Source organism: Haematobia irritans, chromosome 4 (genome assembly GCF_050003625.1).
Source record: "Haematobia irritans isolate KBUSLIRL chromosome 4, ASM5000362v1, whole genome shotgun sequence".
Classification (NCBI taxonomy): Eukaryota; Metazoa; Arthropoda; class Insecta; order Diptera; family Muscidae; genus Haematobia; species Haematobia irritans.
Window position 1 is genome coordinate 218,233,963 of NC_134400.1, and position 20,993 is coordinate 218,254,955.

At 31.6% G+C, this 20,993-nt stretch overlaps 1 protein-coding gene across 3 annotated transcripts in view; it reads left to right on the plus strand.

Moving 5' to 3' along the window:
• Positions 1-20,993, plus strand: part of Best2 (bestrophin 2) — an 82,219-nt gene that overhangs the window by 39,446 nt on the left and 21,780 nt on the right. For all 3 annotated transcript variants that reach the window (XM_075304497.1, XM_075304498.1, XM_075304499.1), the window contains exons 3-7: positions 9,603-9,713; positions 9,893-10,079; positions 10,430-10,798; positions 14,367-14,495; positions 19,402-19,509. In XM_075304497.1, the coding sequence (XP_075160612.1) occupies positions 9,603-9,713; positions 9,893-10,079; positions 10,430-10,798; positions 14,367-14,495; positions 19,402-19,509 (904 nt within the window). The remainder of the gene's footprint in view (positions 1-9,602; positions 9,714-9,892; positions 10,080-10,429; positions 10,799-14,366; positions 14,496-19,401; positions 19,510-20,993) is intronic.

Here is a 20,993-nt window from a genome sequence, read left to right on the forward strand (position 1 = left end):
ACCCTCAGAAATGTCACCAGCATTACTGAGGTGGGATAATCCACCGCTGAAAAACTTTTTGGTGTTCGGTCGTAGCAGGAATCGAACCCACGACCTTGTGTATGCAAGGCGGGCATGCTAACCATTGCACCACGGTGGCTCCCGTGGTGCAATGGTTAGCATGGTTAACTAACGTACACAAAAAAATTAGTAACGGAAAAAAAGTAAAGGAAACTTTCTCCAAACAACATAATTCCATGAACTAAAATAAAGTTAAATTGGCTTTAGTGAAATAGAGAGTTCACTTTTTTTTGAGTGTAGAGACCCTATACCAACACCATGTTCCAAATTTCAGCAGGATCGGATGAAATTTGATTCTATTAGAAGCTCCGCAAGCCAAATCTGGGGGTCCGTTTATATAGGGGCTATACGTAAAAGTGATCCGATATGGCCCATTTTCAATACCATCCGACCTACATCAATAACAACTAAACTTGTGCCAAATTTCAAGTCGATAGCTTGTTTCATTCGGAAGTTAGCGTGACGGACGGACCGACATGCTTAGATCGACTCTGAATTTCACCACGACCCAGAATATACATATATACTTTATGGGGTCTGAGAGCAATATTTCGATGTGTTACAAACGGAATGATAAAGTTAGGGGGCTATATCCTATGGTGGAGGCTATAAAAACAGAATTAAAAAAAATTGGCTATGCATATGTTCTTTTTTACCATTTTGCAAATTATATTTTAAGAGTTAACATAAAACCAGGCAGTACTCATTAATAAGAGAGAAGTTCTACTACATATAGTACTATGTATGACACTATTTTAAGAATCTCTGAAACCGACTTAAACTACATCATAATTTTTGTTAGTCTCATTCCCATTTTTATTAGGGTTTACTTAAAATATTCTAGGAAAGTGTGTGTTTTTTAACAATTTTTCTCAAATGCCATATCACGTAAATCATGCAATGTAGAGTATTTAAAATATTTTCAAAATTGATTTGCATCGCTTTCAAGAAACATTACACCATTATGGTAAACTATAAATATATTTGTCTCATGACATTTTCCATAGCTGGCGAAGGTGGAACAATGGCGAAAAAAATGTGAAATGGCGTAAAACTGTTGGAACTAACGTTAAATCACGTTCTGGCATGGAATATATTGGTTGTGGCAATGTCTAGAATGCATTTACGTCTCAATCTCGCGGAAGAAGGAATCACATATATGGTTCTGCTTTTTATTTTTTTTTTTCATATTAATGAATTAACAAATAGCTACAAATAAAGTTGGGAATAGAAAACAATAAAAAAGACTTAAATGTTTTCCCTTTACCAATATCAAAGAAAAAAAACAATTCATAGCTCTGTAATTAGCGGCGAATATGACGATTGTTATTTGTGTGACCATTGTCGTTGTCATTGAATTCCATGTCTTTTCATTGTTTATTTATTTTACATTTTTTTTTATTTTTCCTTTAATGAATAATTTAACAAAAAGACGATAAGAGATGCACATTTCCATTGATGACGGACTACAATTTATACAAATATTTTATTAACTTAAAGAATTTATTTACATTTCCTTAACAAGTTATTTCAGCCATTGTTAAAATGACAAATCGTGGGTCTAAAGATTTATGTATTCTAAATGTTTATATAACAAAAAACATGATACCCTACTTTTGCCTCAAAACGGCTGAGGCAAAAGGCTGAAAGAAACAAGTACGCAGTGAAGAAACACGGTTGTCACGATCCCATTTGAAGAGAAAAATAATATGATTGCATCTTGTTTGTTGTAACCATGAAACATTTTCACCACAATCATTTTCGATAATGAACATAATGGTAATAAAAATAATGTGGTTGTCATTGAAGATGATACAATATTGATGAGACGACTAAAAACATGATCACAATCTAATATGTTGTGGTCTTCGACAAAATATTTTACCCTGTCAAAATAACATACATAGTTTTTTTCAATTAAAATATTTTATGTTTTTGCACCTACATGGAAAAAAATATTGTCGTGAGACCAAAGATTTCTTGTTCTTAAAATACGAATGCGTTTTTTTGCTTAGCATTTTTTAGCAGTTTAATTCCTTGTCTCAACATCAATAGACTTTTAGTGAATTCGTTTTATCCTGGCAAAAAACAAAACGCATTTGCTTTTTGCAGTTTGCTATTATATTAAAAATATTTAATGTCGAAATTTGTTGTCGCGGTACTAAACAATTGATATGCTTCTTCTTGGTAAATTAATCAACTGTGTTGAAGAAATTGAAGAGCAACCACAATACACGCGTCACGCACTTTCTTTTGTATTTGCAACAACGCTATTATTTAGATAGAAGAATAAAAGCGTCTTCAACATCTGATTGACAGTGTAACCATCTGCACCGTAGACCAGCTACGGTGTAAAATGGGTTACACTTTTGCTCTTGCGATGGGTAACACCCCATCAATCGATCGTGCACATTTTGGGTAGGTTGCACCGAATTTTCTAATCGAACAAAAATTTTCGATTTATGGGGGTAAGGTGTCAAATAGGCAACATATTTTTACCAATCGAAATCACCATTAGACTATTGTGATACCACCACTGTGGAACTTCTCTCTGTATCCTTACTTGAATTCTTCGCTTCTTTGGCTCGGAATCAATACCAAAATCTCTAGTATAAAGACAAAATCTTTAGAACCGAGCAAGATTTTTTTTCACTGTATTTATAATAAAACAGAAAATTAAATTGTTTAGTATACTTAAAAAAAATCGGTCGCCGAGTACATATAGAGAAATGAAGTGATGCATTTTTGTCAATTTCTCTGAGAAGTCTAATGCACTAGGGTGGAACACAATGTTAGTAAAAAAATATGGGAAACATTTAAATCTGAAGCAATTTTAAGGAAAATTCGCCAAAGTTTATTTATGATTTATCGCTCGATATGTATATATTTATTAGAAGTTTAGGAAAATTAGAGTCATTTTTACAACTTTTCGACTAGGCAGTGGCGATTTTACAATGAAAATGTTGGTATTTTGATCATTTTGTCGAAATCAGAAAAACATATATATGGGAGCTATATCTAAATTTGAACCGATTTCAACCAAATTTGGCACCCATAGCTAATTCTACTCCCTGTGCAAAATTTCAATTAAATCGGAGTAAAAGATGGCCACTGTGTCATATGAGTGTAACTCGGGCGAAAGATATATATGGGAGCTATATCTAAATCTGAACCGATTTCAATAAAATTTGGCTCACTTGACTACAGTACTAATTGTTCTTCTTGTGCAAAATTTTAAGCAAATTAGGGTAAAACTCTGTCTTCTGGGGCCATATAAGTCCATATCCGGCGAAATATATATATATTCAGAAAAATTCTTTAAATTTAATGAAATTGTCTTTAAATTTGTTGTCTTTTTGCATCTTGACTACAAAGCAAAAAATCGTTCAAATGTAGGACATGTTTTTCAAAACTTTATTTTAAAGAAGTTTTTTACTTCAAACATAGCATAATTTCTACTGGAAGTCGAGTCCTAATTTGGAAAATAAAGTTGCCGTTAACTCATTTTTAAAGGACTTTTATAGCATATGAAGAAAAAAAGCTGAGAAAGCGAAAAATTAAAATTTGCTTCCTAGAAGCAAGTACACAAAACCTAAATTCAAAAGAGAATTGTGTCTTAAAAGTATCCTTACTTGTATTCTCCGCTTCTTTGGCTCGGAATCAATACCAAATTTTTTAAAGTAAAGACAAAATCTTTGGAGACGAGTATGCTTTTTTTTTCAGTGTGGGAGCTATACCTAAATCTGAACCGCAATAAAGGCTTCTATTCTGAGCCAAAACATATACTAGTGCCAAATTTGAAGTCGATTGGACTAAAACTGCGACCTAGACTTTGATTACAAAAATGTGTTCACGGACAGACGGACATGGCTATATCGACTCAGGAGCCCACCCTGAGCATTTTTGCCATCACCATGCGTCTATCTCGTCTCCTTCTGGGTGTTGCAAACATATACACTAACTTAAAATACCCTGTTCCACAGTGTGGCGCAGGGTATAAAAATTGTGAAGCCAAGATTATAAACATTATTTTAATTAAAATTTCATTATTCTAAAGAAATTTGTCGTAATATTTAGTAAAATGCGCATCCTAAAACTAATTAAGGTTGGGTAATCTTTAACGTGATAACAAATATTTTTTCAGTGTATATTTACCCCAAACTAGAAAATTCAAATAATGGTATCCCATTTGTGGATTTTTCACAAAATAAAATAACAAACCTTTAAACATTTTTTGACGTAGTGATAGCTTACTATTATCTACTGGTCCCACACACACTGAAAAAAGTATTTACGTGATATTAAAGATTACGCAACCTAAATTTTAAGATGCGAAATTTACAAAATATCAAGGACAAATTACTTTAAAATAATGAAATTTTAATTAAAATAAGTTTTATAATATTTGCTTCATATTTTTTTTTTTTTTAATTTAGAACACCAATTTTGTAAATTTGAGTCCCACCGTTAAAGTCGCATGTCTTTGAACTAAGGTAAATTTTCCATAAAGTAAAGAAACACATTTTTGATTTAAAGAAAGTGAAATATTGAAACTTTAGATTTAATATAAAAACGTTTCAAATATAGGCTAAGACTTATTTTGAGGATTTAGCGTCTTTGGTTTAACGTTTTGTACATTTTGTACATTTTGTAATTTGAAGTATCCGTTATAACTTGGATTTTTAAACTGGCATTTGTCTGTACGTGAATATCTTTATTAATAAACCGCAAAAGAGAATGGAAATTTGATAAATCCTAATTTTAATTTTATTGGTCCTAGATTTAAAGCCAGATAGGTCACTAATAAATTTCTTTATTTTAAAGAAGCTGCATATTTGGCTCAGAATCAATACCAAAATCCTTAAGGGAAAGTCAAAATCTTTCGATCCAAGTAAACTTTTTTTGAGTGCAAGAACAACCTCCACAGAACCGCATTAGCATTCTTTGTCTACTGCCCAGTTCTATATCCTCCCATATTATATTAGAGATTCACCGTTTGTAATTTTTGAAATTTAACCTCTACATTTGCGAAGAATATAAGCATATCAAATTCAATGTTTTAGACCTAAGCTGTTCGAAAATGTATCTTATGTAGCAAAGACGACCATATTCGTATATATTATGGAATGGCCCATATCCTAAATGTATATTTTTAAAACTTAATTCTAAAAATACCTTTCTAATCCATTGATAGTGAAGATGATTCAATCTCTTCTAATTATCCATTATATTCCCACCAATACGATAACTATACCATAGATTTCGAAAGGTTCATTCAATAGCTTAACTTGGCATTAATTACATAAAATTTCCATTATAGGTATTGTTAGAGGATAATATTATTTCGAACAAAATTGTTTTAACAATTACAATTTCCATTGTTATTTCCACTAAGCGTGATAAAAACAAACAAACAAAGCTAATGGCGGAAAAAGAAGAGAGCTAATAAAAAAAATTGCTAAAACACTTTTGCAATATACGGCAACAAACTTCCTTGGAATCGTTGAAACTTTTACAGAAATCTATTTTGAAATATTCCAGTGACTCATCTGAAAAGGTGAACTAATAGTGTACAACTATATGAAGTTATTAAAACAACATTTTCAAATAAATACGCAAATATAATTATAAAAGGCTAATATTAAATTAAATAGCCGTATAAAACAATTAAGTAAATTATAGAAATTGAATTATTAGCTACAATTAAAAGTCTATAATTTTATAAGATAAGAGAAGCAAATTTTGTCCGATCCGGCTGAAATTTGGTACACGCTGCTAGTAGGTTAGGTTAGGTGGCAGCCCGATGTATCAGGCTCACTTAGACTATTCAGTCCATTGTGATACCACATGGTGTTAGTATATAGTCTTTAACAAACACGCAAAAATTAGTCCACATCGGTCCATAATTATATATAGCCCCCATATAAACCCAACCCCAGATTTGGCTTGCGGAGCCTCTAAGAGAAGCAAATTTCATCCGATCCGGCTGAAATTTGGTACATGGTGTTAGTATATTGTTTCTAACAACCATGCAAATTGGTCCAAATCGGTCCATAATTATATATAGCCCCCATATAAACGATCCCCAGATTTGGCTTGCGGAGCCTCTAAGAGAAGCAAATGTCATCCGATCCGGCTGAAATTTGGTACATGGTGTTAGTATATGGTCTCTAAAAACCATGCAAATATTGGTTCTTATCGGTTCATAATTATATATAGCCCCCATATAAAACGATCCCCAGATTTGACCTCCGTAGTTATTGGAGGAACAAAATTCATCCGACCCGGTTGAAATTTGGTAGGTGGTGAAATTTGGTATATTGCGCTAGTATATGGCCGCTAACAACCATGCCAAAATTAGTCCATATCGGTCTATAGTTATATATAGCCGATCCCCAAAAATAATCTACCAAAATTTTATTTCTATAGGAAATTTTGTCATAATTTTATTACTATACCCAACAAAACTTATGATTACTGGTGGTACCTTCAACTTTTGTGGAAGTGGAAAATCTTACTCACACTTCACATCATTGTTGTTGCCATCATCCCTGTAGTTGCTTTCTTCGCCGTTTTGTGGGTTGTTGAAACTTCGTTTGGCTCAATTATTAAAATATAATAATTATAATTGCTGCATTGTTGTTGGTGGGTGTAATTGGAATTCGGTTGTTGCTTCTTTCAGGTACAAAAAGTAATAATTTACCCAGTCCTTCATTGGATTTTATTTCTATAGAAAATTTTGTCAAAATTTTATTTCTATAGAAAATTTTGTGAACATTTTATTGCTATAGAAAATTTTGTCAAACTTTTATTTCTATAGAAAATTTTGTCAAAATTTTATTTCTATAGAAATTTTTGTCAAATTTTATTTCTATACAAAAATTTTGTGAACATTTTATTTCTATAGAAATTTGTTTGTTTTTTTAGTGTAGGTATACAAATCTCGCTGGTATTGTCAAGTTAACCCTCTAATGCCCCAATTTTTTTGCCAGCTGATTAAATTTTCAATGTTAACGACACAAAAAAGCAGGAGAACTAAGCAAGAATTCATACGGTAAAATTCAACAAAGCCTCTTGAATAGTTTCAAATAAGTTTTCTTTTTATTTTGCCCATTTTTGTTGACTTAAGGTGTGTTTTACTAAAAGCCTCCTTATTAAATGATGCCCGCTTAAAGGCGGGCTTGGGCATTAGAGGGTTAAATTTTGATTAAGAAATGTTTTCTTGATTCATGATATTTATTTTGATTATTTCTTCAATACCCAGCAAAAAAAATTGGAAGTTGTTCCACAAGCATTTCTTTTAAAGCCCATCCCAGAATCCCCCATCGAGTTTTTCCAACTTCCGATGCAGTCCTTTTGGACAAGTCCAACAAACATTTCTTCTAAAGAGCATCGCGGGATCCCCCAATAATTTTTTTCCACTTGCGATGCAGTCCTTTTGGACAAGTACACAAACATTTCTTCTAAAGCGCATCTTGGGATCCCCCAATGGTTTTTTTCACTTCCGATGCAGTCCTTGTGGACAAGTATTAGAAAGAACGCAATCAGGCTATTTTATGTGCAAATTTTGGACAATTAAATTTTACAAAATAATAGAAAACTAATAAAAAAATAGAAAATAAATAAAAAAGTAAAATAATAATAATAATAAAAAATAAATTTCATCCCCGCTAGGATTTGAACCTGTGCTATTTGACTTTTTCGCTTCCATGGAAGTTCTTTTGAGAAGGTTTTGCAAATTACGAGAATTTTTAATTTTTGATTTTTTAATGGAAAAAATATGTTTATACGAAAATATATGCCGAAAATAAAAAATAAAAATGATGCATAACATAAAAAAAAATATTTTTTTAGAAAAATATTTGTTAAGAAAATTGCCGCTGGTGAGATTTGAACCTGTGTTTCTTATTTTTTCGTTCATACTAATAAAGAACATCTCCAGAAGCAATTAGAATGTTATTCCTTGGTGTCGTAATACGATCATATCACAAACATTTGAATTGACCTTTCGACGCTTTATGTTCAATGGCGTTTGTGGCTGAGTGTGCTAAGGCGTTCTGTTATGGTGCCAGTAAACCCAGGTTCAATCCCTGGTCGGAGCGAAAAAGTTTTTCAAATTGTAAAAATTAGATAATAGGAAAATAATAGTGTAATAAAACATATGGATGAAAAAAGGGAAATTGGCTGAAAAAAAATTTTTTTTCGCTTTGTAAATTTCTTCATTCAAATTAACTTCCAGAGAACAACTTCTAAAGCAATGCAAAGGATCCAAAAAGGGAGTACTTCCGTCCTATGACAAGCCCATGTAAAATTTATTGGAGATGATTCAAGTTTGCACTACTTCCGGATCACAGATTGGGGATCCAAACTACTTTTTTGGAAGCTCTTTTTTGCTGGGTAATAACATATTAATTGGCTTAATGAAAACATTTTTAATTATTCAGAAATGTTATAAACTAAAAACCTAAAATTGTTTATACTTTCTACGATTGTATTTAAACAGCTCTATTTCATAGTTTTGGACAAATTCTGCTCAGTATTTTTTTGCTCCAATGCGAAAATAAAACAAGTTATCATTTAGACTTATACTAAATCTATAAAATTTGTATTAACTTTGAATTAAACGGAATTTGAATTATTTGGAATTAACAAAAATATTTCTTTGATATTCCAAGACCCGTTGCAAAACACAAAATACTTAAATGTTATTGAGCATTTTCATTTAAAAGTATTGAATGTATGGTGGTTTCTTGATAGGATCAAATATCTTTCTAGCAAAAAAACGTCAACAAAAATGTAGTGAAAATGTTAGTTTTGGATCTGGAAGTGATGCAAAATTGGAGCAAAAGCGATGAATTTAAAATGGGCTTGCAATGAATTTGCAGCATTTCTTATGTTAAGGTGCGAATCGAATTCAGTGTTTTGGAATTAAACAATTTTATGATATTTTGCCAAATAAATAATTTCTATAATTTTTTATGACTATTTCATTCCAACACTTGTCTGAAACGTTTGACTTCAACAATTTTAAAAAAATAGCAATTTTTCTAGATTTTGGATCTTTTTCGACAAAATTTGAATAATTTGTACCATTTTATTAATTCTTACTCTGTTTTTTTAAACTATTTGAAACAAAAATTGAATTAATTAACCTATTATAAAAAATTTAATTAAAAGAACTTCCTGTGTAGTTAGAATAAAGTACATATTTGGGATAACATTTTTGGAAGTGCTTTTAAAGTGGTGCCTTTAGAAGAACTTCCAAATTTGTTTGCTGGGCTTTAAAACAATCTGCATGATAATTCGAGGATATATACTGACATTACATGTCGAATTTCAACCAAACCGGACGAAAATTGCTGCCTCAGAATGCTCAAGAAGTCAATCTCCAGATTTGACTTTTTGGTTTATATAGGATCCGATATAGATAGTATATTCCTACACAATAACTTTAGTACTACATTTTCTAAACTTTATTTTAAAATATTATTTCAATATTTTTTATATATAATATTAATAGTTTTTTTTTCTTTTATTTCTAGATGGCGAGGCAGTGTTTACAAACTAGTGTGGCGTGAATTAATCGCTTATTTATGTTTATATTATACAATAAATTTTTTATATAGATTTGCTTTTACCGAATATCAACAAAAGTAAGTGGTCTTTGAATTTGCATGCTTTTTTTGTAATATCCATCGCTTATTTAAAATGCAAACTATTTGAAATATGACCTTCGCAGGCATTGATTATTTAAGTCTTATATACTTTTGCATTTTACATGACGATTTATTTACAAATATAATTAATAAATATTTTTCTTCTTCTTATGCAGAATATTTCATAAGATACGCACATACTTTGGCCAACAGGGTGAAAGTATACCCATGTCCTTTGTTTTAGGTTTCTATGTGAGCCTGGTGGTGAAGAGATGGTGGGAGCAATACAGACTCTTGCCATGGCCAGATACGCTGGCCTTATTTATAAGTGCTGCCATACCAAATTCAAATGGAGGCGTAAATGTAAATCAATAAATGGGTAATTCCATGAAAATAAAACAACATCTTTAAGTTGAAAAAATTTGTTTAGGGAATGTAAATTATTCACATCGCTGTGTTTAAGTGTTTAATCTAATACAAATAATAAATATGTTTATAGCAAAAATGTTATGATCTGGGCGAGAAGAAATCCGGTTTCATATTTTAAAGGTATATTGGAGTCACAGGTCATAATATATTGCAAGAAAATCTTATACATAGTAAAATTTAATATTATTTTTTTTTCATGGAATTACTTATTAAATCTGATAACCCAACCTCATCAACATTTTTCCAATAATTGAAAATTCATTATTTTTTTCAATATTTTCTAGAACGAAACAGGTCGTTTAATGCGTCGTAACATAATGCGTTACATGGTTCTGGCATATGTCATTACTCTGCAACGCATATCATTGAGAGTGAAACGCCGTTTCCCCACCACTCAACATCTCGTGGATGCTGGTCTCATGCACGAGTCTGAAATGAAGATATTCGAGTCTCTGAATCAGAAAAGTCCCATGTCCAAATATTGGATGCCCCTGGTTTGGGCAACAAACATAATCAATCGTGCTCGCAAAGAAAACCTTATAACCTCCGATCATATTGTACAAACTATACTAGTGGAACTATCGGATATACGAAGAAGATTGGGTGGTTTGATTGGATATGATACCGTATGTGTGCCATTGGTGTATACTCAGGTGAGTTGTAATAAATTTAAATAAGTACAGATTTGAAATTGAATTGATGCAACTTTTATAAATTTAATTATGTTTAATTATGTTAAATGGTTATTAATTAATTAATATGCGTTATTGTCTACACACAAAAAATCTTTTTTGGATTCAACCACGAAATTAATTGATCCAATTAATTTTTAATTGAAATGTCTTCAATCACGGAAATGATAGTACCAATCACCAAAGTCAATTAAAAAATTAATTGATACTATTAAATTTTGTGATTGATTTGTGTTTCAATTAAAATTTTTTTGAATCAATTAAATATTTAATTGAATATTTTTGAAAAATTCAATTTTAATTGGAAATATTTTTGTGAAATTTTTTTCTGTGTACTTTCATTTTGCAGTCAGGCCCTCGTGCTTAACCGTCCAGACTGAATTCGATGTGTGTAGACACAAAAAAACAATTCAATCACGAAATTAATTGATCCAATTAATTTTTTAATTGAAATGTCTTCCATCACAGAAATGCTAATATCAATTAAAAAAATAATTGATCGAATTAAAAAATTAATTGATACTAGTATATTTGTGATTGTTTTTTTTGTTTTTTTTTTTTGTTTTTTTTTTTGTTTCAATTTAAAAATTTGTTGAATTACCCAGCAAAAACTAGGTAACCACATCTCATTACAATTGGCATTACCAGGAGTAAAGCTGTCATTACACGTTGCATTACATTGCGGTGTGTTATAATGACTTACTTGTAATGACAAAAATAAATATAATGCCTAATAATTTTCGAATTGTTATTCTCAAATTTTTAGGCAGTTGGCTTAATAAAATAGAATTGAAAGGATTGAATACTTCTTAGTACGAATGAACTGAAATATTTTTCTATGCTAAGTGTTATTCGTATGTATGATAAGCTTTCTATAATAAAGGAAGTCAGAGTTATCATTTTATATGAAATTGTACTAAATTTGGTTTTAGTTTTAGTTCGGTTTTTGTTCATTTTTACGAATGCTTTGTTATCAGTGAATAAAATTTTCTTGTTCAGTAGTAAATTCGTATACCCCGCGAAGAAAACAGTATTAGTAAAATGCCATGCCTTATTCTAGCTAATGAACTATTCCTAACTGCTTTCAGTTTAGGATTTTTTTACTGAAGCAAGTAAATTTTATTATTTCACACAATAACACTAGTTTACAAAAAATAAAAAATTCATATACACTTAATGAAAGGCAACTTTTCTTATGTATTTTGATCTGCTGTATTCGAAAAAAATTAATTTTTTTTTTAATGGAACGACATTTTTCGGTCGTTTTTTTTCTAATTGATCTTATTACTTACGTTAGAGTATCATCTATACGATCATGAATTTCTCTTCCAGACGTTTTTTCAATGGTTTATACTTTTCTGGCGGAAAAGGTCCTTTGTAAATTTTTTGAAAATTTGGCTTTTCGCATCGAAAATTTTGAACCACTTAACTTATCACAGATCCAATTATACACGATTATTCGTTATTAATTAATAGCTTTCATTTAAGTACCAACGACGATATAATCGGACATTTTCAACTCGAAATATAATTTGTTTAGAGAGAAAAGAGCGAAAAATAAAAATAACAGGATATCTCAAAAACTGTTCCATAAAAAAAATTTAAACATTTTTTTTTTCGAATTCAGCAGATCAAAATACATAAGAATAGTCGACTCTCATCAAGTGTACATTTTCAGTGTAAACTAGTGTAATTTAACTTAATGCAAATAAAATGGCTAATCTAAATTGATGAATATTTTTTCCTTTAGTTTCGAAGGCACTTTTTTCTGGATGTAGTGCTCCTATTACAGCATTACTCGCCATATTTTGATCCATTGTAATCGGCGATAGAAATCAATATTTTCGAGATTTGGTTCCCTGAGACAATAAGTGGCTATTTTCCAAGCTTTGGTGTATCTACGAATAAGTGATTACATATTAGGTTATTATATGCTTTAAAAGCACTACTTATTTCATGGCCGAAAGTATGCCTGGGGAGAAGTACTTTCCTCCTAGGACATGCGTATGTAAATGTAATCCGGAGCGATGCCAATTAATAAGTGGTTATTATTTTTTAAAACGGCTTACCTACAAGATTACCGGGTAATGAGAGTTTTTGCTGGGTAATTTGAATATTTTTTAAAACTCAAATAAAATTTTAATTGGGAAAATTTTCGTGAAATTTTTTTCTGTATAAAATAGGGAATTTTAAGATGTGCTACAGCCAGAGAAAGAATATGATCTCCTCAAACTGGTTCCATGAGCATAATGTTACTCTTACACGGAAAACATGGAACATTTTTGTTGCAAAAATATCTTCTTCTCGCCCATCACATATATGCTTGCCGAATTCATACACATTGTGCGCTATCAAAGGGAATTTCTAAGTCAATTCCTGAGAGCCAGTGAATCGTGTTATACACTGAGACGAAGGGAAGATCGAAACGATGGACTGTACACGGGGAAGACAATCATATTGGCTCCAAAAGATTGTGGCTACCGTTTTGTGGAATTCAAGATGATAGATCCTACCAGCAGTGCCGAATCGACCACGAATTTAACAAAATCAGAATCAAAAAGTCAACTTTCACCCTTTCGGAAATTTGGAAATTCGACTTTTCAGCTTTTGACTTCGACAGAAAAAGATTAAACCAACGACGAAAAATCCTTGAAATAAATCTTAGCCTATATTTGAAGCTTTAATTCAATAATTCAATCCCAGCAAAAAATACTTCAGCAGTAAGAGTTTTGCAGCGCTGTTTGGTATACAATAAAGTAGGTAGTGCATCCACACTGCATGAATCGGTAGCAATAAGGTAAACGAGTAATCAAACTAGTTTATGATCATTCGTTTACGTTATTGTAACCAATTCATGTAGTATAGATGCATGAAAGGTAGTGATGTTTTCCGTCACGCCAACAACTCTATACTCAAGATTATATATCACTTCTGAGCAATATTTCTATTAAAATGAGCAATTATATCAGCGCTATGTAGAAGCTGCTCTAAATCGGGACATCGCCCACAAAAATCAGCGCTGATTCGGTTGTTTTGTAAGCAGTTGGTACTACCTCTCTCTCTTACAATCCTGCTGAAATAGTGCTCCATTTTTTGCTGGGATGTTTTAGTTAATATAAAACAAATTCTTTAAATCAAAATGTTTTTTCTTTAATTTAATAATAATAAACTTTGTGTTACTTCAACGACATACGAATTTTGGACTTTTGTATCCAAATTTTATTCGAATAATTTCGATGATTTATTGAATCCATATTCGTACTATTCAATCTATCTGTTATTAGCAGAGTACGATTTCATCAGACGGATTAAATCAACTAAACTTTTTACGACGCTCAAGAATATAATTGTCTTAAGGGTCTGAGATGACAATACGATAATTTTTTTTTACTTTAACAAATTATATTAAACAAATTTTTTTAATGTTTTTGTATATTTTTTTATACTAATTTTTTATTTGTTGGCATTCATGCATTGCTTAAACTTTTAACGCCACTTTTCCCTTTCTTCTCTCCTCTTATCTTTATAGGTTGTAACCTTGGTATTGTACACCTATTTCATTGCCGCCTTAGTTGGTCGCCAAATGTTGCCATTTATGCCAAATCAAAATGGCAAAGAAGATAACGATTTGTACTTCCCACTGTTCACCGCTTTACAGGTAATACCATCACTAATAGATAGTTGTGGTCAAACCACAAAACTCATATTAAATTCAAAGGTAATAAAAATAATTAGAAAAACAAAAAAAAAACTCAATATCAAAATGAACTACGTGAATATGGATTACTACTTTCATTTCATAAAAGAAGCTCATTTGTTTTTTTTGTGTTTTTGTTTCTATCAAAACTGGAATTGAGTTTATTTGCAAAAAAAAAAAAAAAAAAAAAAAAAAAACGTATAATAAATATTTAGTGTAATTATTATGACAACTGTGGATGGTACTCCAAAAACACTTGTCTTCATAAATGATTTTTGTTTTATTGGTAATGCCAAGCATACACACTCCAAGCCAATGTTGTTATAGAATCATTAAATATTTATGCAAAAACATTATGCATAAAACACGAGAAGAGACTTCGGAAACTACAATATGGAGGGACAAAATGATTTTGGTATATTAAATTAAATATAAAGAATTATTAGATATGAGAAAAAATTAGTAAATTGAATATATTTTGAATGAAATATTCTAATTATAGACATTTCGGATATGAAGGTTTTTATTAATATCATGATAAAAAATAAAGATATAAATTAGGTAAATTCTTCGGATCGCATACAAAGAATTCTCTGGTAAAAACGAAAAACTGATTTCTTTCGAAACGAAATTTTACACAAATGAACTTTCTCTTTATTAGAAAGTATTTTCTGTTTAATAAAAATTACCCGACTATATGACAATACGCAAATCTGTTTTTTCAGTTCAAAATTAGTTGGATCGTGATTGAAGCCAAAGATATACGCGCAAACTGTTAATTTCTTTTAGGTTTAGACCAACGGAGTTTTCATTTATTGCGAAAATATCTTTCAGGCTAATCGATGTTCGTTGGTTACAAACGAGAAAATATGTACCATAAATGAAATAAATATTTGTCGGACAACGGTTCCAATAAAAGAAAACTTCGTTTGGTATACAATTTTGGAGGAAAGATTAATTTTTAGGTGTACTTATTTCCACGATACCAATAAGATATTATCCGAACTCCTAACACATAAAGAAAAAATACTTACCACCCAACGAAGACAAATAATCATTGGCTAATCTTTTTATTGGCTTTTTAAGTAAAGTTTAAAATTCGATTCACCTTTAAAAAACAAAACAAGAATCGAATCAATGGCCGATAAGGATGTGTTCCATTTTTCTAGAATCTGCGGCTAATACCAATCCCACACCCGTCCTATTTCGAAACAATTTTGATAATAGCCGTTTACGGGAATATACTACCCCACAGCCGATTGATCATACACTGAAAAAAAATGCTTGCCCGGTTCCAAAAATTGTGTCTTTACTTTAACAATTTTTGTATTGATTCCGAGCCAAAGAAGCGGAGAATTCAAGTAAGGATACTTTTAAGACACAAATTAAATTTGGGTTTTGTGTGCTTCACTCTAGGAAACTAATTTTAAGTTTTCGCTTTTTCAGCTATTTTTCTTCATATGCTCTCAAAGTCCTTTAAAAACAAGTTAACGACAACTTTTTTTTCAAAATTCAGACATGACTTCCAGTAGAAATTATGCATGTTTCAAGTAAAAAACGTCTTAAAAATAAAGTGTTGAAAAACATGTCCTATTTTTGAACATTTTTTTGCTTTGTTGTCAAAATGCAAAAAAACAACAAATTTAAAGACAATTTCATAAATTTTAAAGAATTTTTCTGAATTATTAAAGTCAAGTTGACCTTAGTCCAAAAAATTTCCCGTATTCAAGTATTTATTTTCGCAGCAAAAAATTGTGCAAGTAGTTCCAAAGGCCAACTTTAAAATCACTTCCAAAAATATCCTCCGAAAGATGTTCTTTATTTTTACTACACAGGAAATGCATTTAATTCAATTTTGTATAACTCGCTTTTCAAAATCCAATCTAGAAAAATTGCGTTTCAGACAAGCTTTAGAATACATTAAAAATTATAAAAATTATTTATTTGGCAAAATAAAGGGTGATACGGTCAAAATTTGGTCAATATAAACTTGACGTATTTCTTTCAATTTTGCATTTAAAAAACCTGAACACCCCTCATTTTGAAGGTGTGTGTGTGTAGAATGTTGCCCCTATTTTGATTTTGGAATTCACTCTTCAGTTGTCAAAATGCCGTCCAATCAAGAAAAAATTTTGCTCGCGCATCGCGAAAATCCGAGCTACTCGCACGCAAAGCTGGCAAAATCGCTACAAGTTGCCAAATCAACCGTTACAAATGTAATTAAAGTGTTTGGGGAACAGCCAGGAAGTCTGGATCGGGGGGAAATCGAAAACCGGAAGCCGCTGAGACGACAAAGAGAGTTGCCGGTAGTTTCAAGCGAAACCTTAACCTCTCTCTCCGAGATGCCGCAAATAAGCTGGGTGTATCGTCTACAACCATGCATCGAGCCAAAAAACGAGCCGGACTATCGACTTACAAGAAGGTGATAAACAAAATACGACGGCCAAAGCGCGATCCCGGAGGCTGTACACGACGATGCTGACGAAGTTTGACTGCGTGGTAATGGACGACGAAACCTACGTCAAAGCCGACTACAAGCAGCTTCCGGGACAGGAGTTTTATACGGCAAAAGGAAGGGGAAAGGTAGCAGATATTTTCAAGCACATAAAACTGTCAAAGTTCGCAAAGAATTATCTGGTTTGACAAGCCATCTGTACCTGTGGCTTGAAAAGCAGCATTTTCATAGCTTCCGGGACTGTCAACCAAGAAATTTACGTGTAAGAGTGTTTGAATAAACGTCTGCTGCCTTTCCTGAAGAAACACGGTTGTTCCGTACTGTTTTGGCCGGATTTGGCATCTTGCCATTACGGTAAAAAGGCCATGGAGTGGTACGCCGCCAACAACGTGCAGGTGGTTCCCAAGGACAAGAACCCTCCCAACACGCCAGAGCTCCGCCCAATTGAGAAATACTGGGCTATTGTCAAGCGGAACCTAAAGAAGACCAAAAAACTGCTAAGGACGAGCAGCAGTTCAAGGCAAACTGGCTTTCTGCGGCGAAGAAGGTGGACAAGGTGGCTGTACAAAATCTGACGGCAGGTGTCAAGCGTGAGGCCCGGCAATTCGGATTTGGAAAAGCGAAAGCCTAACTGAATATTTTTCCTGAATTTTATACTAATTGAATTTGAAAAAGAAATTTAATTTGATTTTTTAAATAAACGATTTCACCGATTTACACGCGTTTTCCTTTGACCAAATTTTGAGCGTATCACCCTTCATAGACCGATATGGACCTAGTTAGGCATGGTTGGCTCGGATGAAATTTGCTCCTCAAAGAGGCTCCAAAACCAAATCTCGGGATTTTTATGAGGGCTATATATGATTATGGACTGATATGGACCACTTTTGGCATGGTTGTTAGATATCATATACTACCACCACGTACCAAATTTCAACCAGATCGGATGAATTTTTCTCCAAAAGGCACCGAAGGTCAAATCTGGGGATCTGTTTATATGGGGGCTATATATAATTATGGACCGATTTCGACCAATTTTTGCATGGGTGTTTGAGGCCATATATTAACACCACGTACCAAATTTCAACTGAATTAATTGAATTTTGGTCTTCCAAGAGGCTTCGGAGGTTAAATCTGGTGATCGGTTTATATGGGGGCTATATATAATTATGGATCGATGTGGACCAATTTTGGCATGGTTGTTAGAGATCATATGTTGACACCATGTACCAAATTTCAGCTGGATCGGATGAAATTTGTTTCTCTTAGAGGCTCCGCAAGCCAAATCGGGGTATCGGTTTATATGGGGGCTATATATAATTATGGATCGATGTGGACCAATTTTTGCATGGTTGGTAGAGATCATATGTTGACACCATGTACCAAATTTCAGTCGGATCGGATGAAATTTACTTCTCTTAGAGGATCCGCAAGCCAAATTTGGGGGGTCCGTTTATATGGGGGCTATACGTAAAAGTGGACCGATATGGCCCATTTTCAATACCATCTGACCTACATCAATAACAACTACTTGTGCCAAGTTTCAAGTCGATAGCTTGTTTCGTTCGGAAGTTAGCATGATTTCAACAGACGGACGGACGGACATGCTCAGATCGACTCAGAATTTCACCACGACCCAGAATATATATACTTTATGAGGTCTTAGAGCAATATTTCGATGTGTTACAAACGGAATGACAAAGTTAATATACCCCCATCCTATGGTGGAGGGTATAATAATTATCCTTGGTTCTTAAAGAAAAGTTAATTCTATTAAAAGAATTCCGAGTCTATATATAACTAATTTGCTTTATCATATTCCATTAAAATTAAAAGTTTTAATGTCGGCGAATATATTCTCGCATATAAAGAATGTAATCATAAATTTATTGTAATCGTAAACGAAATTAATGATAATATAAAAATATACATATTTATACCAAAAAAATAAAATTCAAATTAATGTTAATAAGTATTTAACAGATTATAATAAAAACACTTCAAACAAAACTCCATAAGAGAGCGGCTAATGACCAAATATTTGTGTACGATTCCATTTCAATAATGGTCATTCACACTATCAAGTGGGTTTGCCTAATTTGGAATAATACTTGAATATTTGGTGAAAATTCCATTTCGTTTCTACTTTCAATTTGGGAATATGGGTGTAATAAGAAAAAATAATTTAACAAACAAATTTGTATTATTCCATTGTTAATAGATTTGTTTTACTAATATCCAAGAGTCGTTTATTTGGTCATAAAACAGATAATAAATCAATATTGAAAATAAAAAAAAAAACTTAAGATGATTTCGTTACTTTAAATTTAATAACACATATTTAGTTTTTTTTACTTGTGACTTTGTTTTATGATTTTTTATTTTGTGTTTTCATTTTATTTTGCAAACTAGTTTGTCTTCTATGTCGGCTGGCTGAAAGTTGCTGAAGTACTCATCAATCCCTTTGGTGAAGATGACGATGATATTGAACTTAACTGGTTAATTGATCGACACATAAAGGTAAGTGCATTGATAAACAAATATTAAATAAGCATCTATCCAATCATCCGGTTCATTGTATAATGTATAATTAAGCTTTTTATGGGATTTCTCGTAAAATTTATTTTTTCGTATTAATTTTTTATTTTCGAAGTATTTAAAATTACCACACAAAACAGTATTAAAAATGTAAAATTATTCAAGTGAAATAGGTTTATAATAAAACTTCTCAATGGGACGACACACCCTATGGGAGAATAGTAAAACTAAAGGCGTTTTCGTTTCGCAAAAAATATGTTGCCTACTTTTTCTCTCATTGTATTTTCGACCAAATGATAGTGCCATATCATAATTATTGCTAATTCAAAGTATTGTGGGGGATACCGGACCCAGAAACTATGATAGTGCCCTTCATATTTTGCAATCAATTTTTGTGAATGTTGCACCTTTTTCCCCAATCGAAATTGCCATAAATGCAACATAATTTGGATATAGGGTGACACTGATAAAAATTATTTATGTTATATGCAATGATATTTAACTATCACTACACCTAAAAAAAGGGGGCTCTAATGCCAACTGAACTTTATTTTAGTTCATGAAGATTAGTTGATTTTTGTTAAGTTTTGCACAATATGAGTAAATGTTCTTTATTTAAATAATTTTTTGCTAACTTTAATGACGTGAACTAAAAATAAGAAAGAAAGTTGTATACAAATATAGTGCACAATTTTAATAAAAAATAAAATAGTTCATATTTTCCTAAAATGGCAGAAGTTTGCTTAAATTGTGTTCATAAGTCTCTCAAATGAGTAAATTTTACTAAAATTGTACCTGTCATGAACTTCGTATAGCGCTAAAGACATTTTAACAATTTTTAAATCCAATTTTTTCTTTCAACATATGAAATTTTCTTAAACAAGAGAAATTACTTATTTTTAATAAATTTTCTTCAATTTGACAAAAAGTATTAACTTATGTTACAATGTTGCAATTAGAAAACTATTTTAGTTAAAATTTTCTAAAATAAACCTACATTTTCTTCAACGGTGGGTTCACTTTTTTTGGGTGTACACTGATGGTAATGATGATTATTATTTTGAAACAAATAATATAAGTTTCCTTTTAATTATTCTTAATGTTATCTAAAGATTTGTGTCCAAAATTTTAGGTTGCATAATCTTGTGTGAATTTTTCATTGTTGCACTTGACTATACAAAGAGATAAATTACAATTCATTTCGTCGTGGAATACATATTCCAACAATACAAAAATTTGTTAAATCCTTTTGCAAATTTCCAATTTTATTATTCATGGACACTGCAGACCACAAAGTTATTCTTGAAAATTAATACCATTGCCAATTTCCTATACATCAATTGATTCATAACAAAACACACACAATCTGGAAACAACCTGACTTTCGAATTAAATATGCACATTTAACTGCAATGTGGTTTGTTGGTCAACTGTTATGATCTCTTGTTTTTTTTTTGCAATTCGAG